The sequence below is a fragment of the Microtus ochrogaster genome, chromosome 6 (assembly GCF_000317375.1).
Source record: "Microtus ochrogaster isolate Prairie Vole_2 chromosome 6, MicOch1.0, whole genome shotgun sequence".
NCBI classification, from domain to species: Eukaryota; Metazoa; Chordata; class Mammalia; order Rodentia; family Cricetidae; genus Microtus; species Microtus ochrogaster.
Window position 1 is genome coordinate 22,012,938 of NC_022013.1, and position 6,877 is coordinate 22,019,814.

Consider the following 6,877-nt stretch of genomic DNA (forward strand, 5'->3'; position numbering starts at 1 on the left):
CACGGGACGAGGGGGGGGGGGACGACGGGGGAAGGACTGCAGGAAGGGCCCGCTCCGCACGGGACATCCAGGAAAACAATGTGGTCTGCAGAAGCAGGAAACGGGCTAGAGGCGAGGGTCTAAACCGGGAAACCCCGGGGATGGGAGACGGAGAGCAGCGGTCCCCTCCCTCAAGCCAGGGACGAGGGTGCCTCTAAATGGCATCCCCAATATTTTTTGTCCCCCAAGCCCAGGGATCACAAATACCGCACCCAATCCCAGTCGGGTGGGAGGCATCAGTGAGAGTCGCTCTAGGAGGCGCGGGAGGAGGCGGCAGCGGGGCTGAGGTTAGGGCTCCAGTGCTGCGGAGGGCCCCTGCCTCTTTAGGCCGCCCTGTCCCCGCCGGCACACGGGCCGCTCCAGGCAGTGTCGCCTACTCCCGGCAGCTGGAGGAAGGGCCGCGCGCAGGAAGAGCGAGCAGAGGCCGCGCAGTGCGGACGGGCGGGCGGGCAGGAAGCGGGAGGCGGGCGTGAGGTGGGGTCCTGAGGCGCTAGAGAGCCCGGGCCAGCGGAGCGGCCCAAGCTTGGATGACCAGAGAGGGCGCCGAGAAGACGGCTTTGGGGGGCAAAGCAGTGGGAGAAACCGCGACATGAAGTGCAGGATGTTGGCAACTTTGGGGACCCGCTTGAGGTTGGGATATCGGAGTGGGTGGAGAGCCCTGGGAGACAGACCGCAGGGCTAGACGGAGAAAGAGCCCCGCAAGCTGTGAGGGACACCCCCATCTTTCCGGGTCCTGGGCTGCCAGCCAAGGCCGGGAGAGCAGGGACGAGGCCAGCGGACCGTTACGGCGAGGCCCCGAGGTGGACCCTGCCAGCCGTGTGCAAAGGGGCTGCGGGAGGGCGGTGTCGCCGCGTGAGGACAGTCCTCGGCAATGCAGGGATGGGCGGGGAGATGAGCAGTCCCGAGAAGTATTATGGACTGTACTGGGGGATTTGGAGGGTCGCGGGCCGAGGAGGGCGCTGTGAGGACCGTGGGCGGCGGCACCGCTAAGGCGGCGCCGAGAGCCAGAGCAGCAGCAGCAGAAGCAGCATCCGTGCCGCGTCTACCCGCCCAGTCCGGGTTTGTTCAGTCAGGGCAGCGAGCGGCCAGGCTACGGAGAGGGAAGGGGGAAGGAGCCTTTACCTGGCTCTGCCGCGACGGGTCCCAGGCCCCGGGTTCCGCTTCCCACTTAGCGCTCTCCTCCCCGCCACCCTCTTCTACGCAGTTCGGCCCCCTAGTTCCCTAAGGAGACTCCGCCAACTCCGCAAGACCCCGCCGGGAAGCAGAGCCCACCCCCTCGCCAATCACCATCCGCTTTCTATCGACCGATGGGGCCTCTAGCCAATAGGAATAAGGGATCCCTTGGAGCCCGGAGTAGGGGCGGGGCTGACTGAACTTAGAGGCGTGGCAAGCACTAGCTGCCTAGGCGCAGTCCCAGAGTGAGCTCCTCCCCGGCCTGTGGAACCCTAAAGTAGAACTGATGGGCGGGATTAAATGGAACCGACAACCAAACACAAACTCTCCAGAGAAGACAAGACCAATCGGACCGGGGAAAGGAGGAGGGACGTTTAGCCAATAAACAGTAGAGGACCGTAAAGAATCTACCAATAAGAATCCCGGGCGTGTCTTCCAAGTTCACAGGGGAAGGAGGGTGAACCCAAGCAGATGCTGGCCAATGAGCTTAGAGGCCGAGCCAAGCTAGACCAATCAGAGAGCCGGTCTGACCTCGGCACCGTTACTGGGGAGAGGCCTCTGCGCTCACGTCAGGAGGAGGACCCCGGCCTTCCAATGTGGGACTCGGGCTAAGTCTAGTCCTCCCAATCCGTGCTCGGCGCAGGCAATTCAAACTGACAGCGTGTTAGAAAAAGCGGAGAAAGCGGAAGAAAGTGCAGAGCCCGGTGTGTTCGGTGACTGACTCCAGCGCGGACTGATCCTCGGCGGCGGCCTCTCCCCGGCCGCATTCGACACCCCTGCTCGCTCCGGAGCGGCCACTGTGGGAGAGACCTTCAGGGTGGCAAGTGCTCGAGCTGAGGGAGCGAGGACGCCGAGAGCCGTGGGAGCAAGGGAGGGGTCCCGCGGCCGAGCCAGGAGAAGGGACGCGGGACAGGACCGGAGCGGCGTGGAAGGAAAGGGCTGAGGGGCCTGGAACCCTGCGAGGAGGCCTTGGAGCTCTCTGCGGGCGGGACTCGCGCTGGGAGTCGTCCGCGCGGCGAGGCTTTAAAGGGAAGCGCCCGCCCGCCGGGAACCGGGAATCGCTGGATTCGGGGGCGGCTGCCGAAGAGCAAAGGACCTTTGGAGACCACAGAAAGTGAAAGCCGGTTTAAAGTTTCCCTTCTACCCTACTTGTCTCTCCCCACCTCCAATTCCATTCCCTTCTTCCCTCCCCGCTAAGTCAAAAGGAACTAAAGTTTGCTCTTCCCACCCAATAAATACTAATTTTACTTTTCCATCAGGAAAACAGAACTGTCTTCCTGATTTTAGAGCTTTAGAGAACTCAAAGCCCCCCCGACTTGGTTGTTAGCCTCGGGGAATCAAAGTTCGGTTTCCCCCTTTTTCAAATTTCTGTACCTCGTTCTACGTGGGACGCTATGTCTACCAACAGCTGCACTTTCAAGGACCGTTGCGTGTCCATCCTGTGTTGCAAATTCTGTAAACAGGTGCTCAGCTCTAGGGGGATGAAGGCTGTGTTGCTGGCCAACACTGACATAGACCTTTACTCTACAGACATCCCTCCTACCGAGTAAGTCCGGCGGGCAGCCCTTTAGCTAACTGGGCAGTAGATGGCAGGGATCCCTGGGAGTCAAGGTTATCATTTGGTGTTCCAGCCACTCAACAGTGTGATGATTCCCTTGGAGTTTATCTAAGTGGGTAGACTGTCTGGACGATGTCTGTGCTTTACCCACAGTGGTCAGTACTGAGGTCATGTTTCCAGGCACTTACAGTCACGTGACCGTACATCCCTTAAGATGGCTCTGAGGCTCAGTGCCTTATCCAAACACCGTTCTCACGGAAGCAAGTCTTTTACAGTCATTTGGAAAGAAGTGGGTAATCATTCAAAGTGAGATGCGTGATTAATAATGATAGTAAATTTGAACGTTTTAAAATACAGGCAAGTAAAGTTATATATAGCCTGTTCACCCCTTGAAGTCTTTTATGAATTGGCTTATGTGTAGTCATTCATCACAAAGATAAATGGAATAATATTTTAAGTTTGTGTGTGTGCACTTGGTGTGGTGCCAAAAAAAAGCACTAGATGATAAAATCGTGGAACCTAATGTCCCAAAGGTTCTATAATCCATGTGTTGTTTTAGTTAAATATGCTCACACACAAATTTGAAATATTCTTCCATCTTTATAATAGCTGTGGTCATAAGGACACCTCGGGTGAGATGTTACGTGTTAGGGTCTAGCATAAGCTCTGGTCTTTTTCATTGCTATTTTCTTTGCTGGAGTTATAATGGATTCATCTACTGTGTGTGGATAAGTGAACGCATTCTTCTTTAAGATTTATCTTACTTTTTTTCCATTGTCTTAAGAGTGTGTATGTTTGAGGAGGGTGGATTCATACACAGGTGCCCTCGGAGACTGGAGGTGTAAGATCCCCTGGAGAGGGCAGTTATAAGTTGCATGATGTGGGTCCTGGGAACTGAACCCCAGTTCTCTGCAGGAGCAGTACATTCTCCTAAACACTGAACCATTTCTCCAGCTCTTGCAGAGTGATTTTCAGTAGACAATCTGTCAACTGTTTATAGTGAGCACAAATATTACCCAAACTTCTAAAACTGTACTATACTTATATTTTAGAGGCTAGTTCAGCTCTGGATTTATGAAATTTATGACAACTACAATTAAAAGAGCCTTTGGTGTTGAGGCTGTGGGAAATCAGGGCCCTTACATACTGCAGGAATGTGAAATGATAAAGCCACTATAAAAAATAATTTGGTGGTTCTTAAGCTATTAACACAGAATCACAGAATTACCATATAATATAGTAATTACACTTATAGGTATATATCCAAAGAATTCAGAGCAGCATCTTATATTCACAACTGATAACTATGAGATAGCTAAGAGATAGACACAGTCTAAATCTCCATTGACTCATCTCGTAAGTGGATACCTAGAAGGTTGCCTTAAAGGAAAGAAATCCCATCACATGTCGCAATGGAGATGAGCCTTGAGTACGTTATGCTAAGTGAAATACACCAGTACCAAACGATAAACACTGTGACTGCTTATATGACATATCTGAAGGAGAACATTGATAGCTGGGGGTGGATGGAGGGGAAATGGAGAGTTGATATATAATAAGTATAGTTTCCATTTTGCAAAATGAAGATGGTCTGGTGTCCCAAGACAATGTGGCCATATTCAGTTTTAAACTGTACATTTTAAAAAGTGAGATGGAGTCCTGGGAATATAGCTCAAAGGTCGGGCAATGTGCCTAGCATTTGTAAGGTCCTGAGTTCCATCCCAAGTGACATACACACAATTTTTTAGAGGAAACATATGGCAAATTTTTATATTTTTACAGAGTTCAAACCTGTATATTTGACTGTAAACTTTGTTCTCCTCCAGCACTGTGGATTTCATTGGAAGATGCTATTTCACTGGAATCTGCAGCTGCAAACTGAAGGACATCGCATGTTTAAAATGGTAATTTGTGGCGTTGTTGTAAACAGTCTGAGTTTCGAAGGTAGATACTGACACCAAAACCCACAGAAAGATTCTGTGGGCTGCACTGATCATTGATATAACCCAGACAGTGAGCCACTGAAAGAACATTTGTTCCTTAGAGCTATTTTTAATTACATTTATTCATTTACCTATTTATTTATGTGCATGGGTGTGTGTGTATAGCATATGTGTGCCCTGGCACGTGTGGAGGTCAGAAGACAATCTGTGAGAATTGGGTCTCTCCTTCTACCATTGGAGACCCAGGGATTGAACTCGACCTCAAGATCTGAGGCTTAGAAGCAAGTGCTTTTACCCACCGAGCCGTCTTGCCAGTCCCGGAATTATTGTTTTAAAAGAATCTTTGTGATAACTTTTCAAATAAGAGTTGTAGTTTTTCAAAGTGCATTCGCAAATATCTGCTCCCAATAAACCTGTGTAATCTAAGAGGTAACAATGGGATTTACATTCATAAAAATCAGAGAGCAGAGGAGGTGGCTCCTCCAGTCAAGGACTTGCAGCAGACATAGGAGGCTCTGAACTTGAGCTGGATGGGGAAGCATGCACTTGCAGTCCCAGCTCTGGACGGGTAGTATGCTCTGCAGCTCCCAGCTGGAGTCAGGAGGATCTGTGGAGTTCCCTCACCAGCCAGCCTAGGCTAACTAACAAGCCTCAGATTTCTGTACTTGGTGTACAGAGCTATCATTAGAGATCTGACTCACAGTCAGATCTCTGTGAGTTCAAGGCCAGCCTGGTCTACAGAGTGAGTTCCAGGATAGCCAAAGCTACACAGAGAAACCCTGTCTTGAAAAACCAAAAAAAAAAAAAAAAGAAGAAGAAGATGAAGGAACAAAACAATCCCTGTTTGTCCACTGTAGTTAGCATGAAACTCATGAAAAGAAAATGGGAGAATGAAGAACTTGGTGATCTGCTGAAGACAAACCATTTTCAACTCTGGGGGCTGGAGATTTGCTTCGTTTCTTATTCCTCCAAAATGGGAGTTGCCGTCTTATGTTTAGTTTAGAGGACCCCTCCCTCACCCACCTCCCACTTTGTTGAATAATTTTAAGAGCTTGGACCTATAAAAACTTACCTTGTTATAGTCCTGAAGCTAGCAAAATCCTTCACCCATAGATCTCAGTTTATTTAATACATTTTCTCTGTATCAGTCTTTAGTACTTTCCATAACAAATCACATCCCAAGAGAGTATGAATAAAATAATCTGAGCAAAGAAATGCACGAATAAATTAGTACTGTCTCGCTTACAGACTGTGTAGGTCTGTGAGTACTATCTGAGTAAGTACTGTCTCGCTTACAGACTGTAGGCCTGTGAGTACTGTCTGAGTAAGCTCCCTTCTCATTGCCAGCAACAGGCCACTTAGAGGAGAGGACTGACCCTTACATAGCCTGTTTACATTAGCAGACAGATGCCTCTGTGAGCCAGGTATTTACCTGCTACCGATGTTATCTAACAATTGCTTTTTTTTTTTTAAGTGGGAACATTGTAGGCTATCATGTGATTGTTCCATGTAGTTCCTGCCTTCTTTCCTGCAACAATGGACACTTCTGGATGTTTCACAGCCAGGCGGTTTATGGTGTTAACAGACTAGACTCCACTGGTAAGAAACAATCAATGTATACATTCCTTGTAATATATCTGTCAGTACTTGAGGGGAACCCCTGAAACCTTCACAGTTCGAGTGAAATCTGGGATCATCAAAAGCAAAACATTGCTCCACTTTCCCCCCACGTTCAGTTATGAAACTATCAGCCAAAAGTCATCACCACTGATCGCTGAATTGAGAGAAGGCTTCAGACTTATCTCAATGGCTTAGGCTTTGTTGTTGTCTTTTTGAGACAGTCACAAGTAGCCCAGTCTGGCTCAGTCCTCCAGCCTTAGCCTCCAGAATGATTATAGGTAGTCCTACCATACTTGGCATATTGCTCTTTTTAAACTAGCATTTTATTGCTGTGAAGTAGTACTATAATACATATCCCGATTACAGAGAGCTTTTGAAGACAGTATATTGTAGGCTTAAGTCACAAACGATGCCACAGCAGTTTGGAATTATTATTAATAGGGTATTATTTATTAAAAGGGGAAAAAACTTACAGATCACCGTCAGCCCTCTGTACAACCAGGAAAGGAGTCTAGTCGCCAGCCGAGCAGGAAGTGAAGAGAGC

At 49.3% G+C, this 6,877-nt stretch overlaps 2 protein-coding genes across 6 annotated transcripts in view; one reads left to right on the top strand and one right to left on the bottom strand.

The window, feature by feature from the left end:
- The window catches only part of Srgap2 (SLIT-ROBO Rho GTPase activating protein 2), a 225,990-nt gene extending 224,744 nt beyond the window's left edge, over positions 1-1,246 (bottom strand). For 4 of the 5 annotated variants that reach the window (XM_013346755.1, XM_005348323.2, XM_013346756.2 and 1 more), the window contains exon 1: positions 1,162-1,246. The gene's annotated coding sequence lies outside the window, so the exon portion shown is untranslated. Of the gene's footprint in view, positions 1-251; positions 470-1,161 lie in introns of those variants that run through there. The other variant, XM_026779645.1, reaches the window with a different exon arrangement.
- A 568-nt stretch (positions 1,247-1,814) lies between these two features.
- Positions 1,815-6,877, top strand: part of Fam72a (family with sequence similarity 72 member A) — a 16,388-nt gene continuing 11,325 nt past the window's right edge. Inside the window, exons 1-3 of the mRNA XM_005348324.2 lie at positions 1,815-2,758; positions 4,597-4,674; positions 6,188-6,312. Coding sequence (XP_005348381.1) covers positions 2,607-2,758; positions 4,597-4,674; positions 6,188-6,312 — 355 coding nt within the window. The 5' untranslated portion in view covers positions 1,815-2,606. The remainder of the gene's footprint in view (positions 2,759-4,596; positions 4,675-6,187; positions 6,313-6,877) is intronic.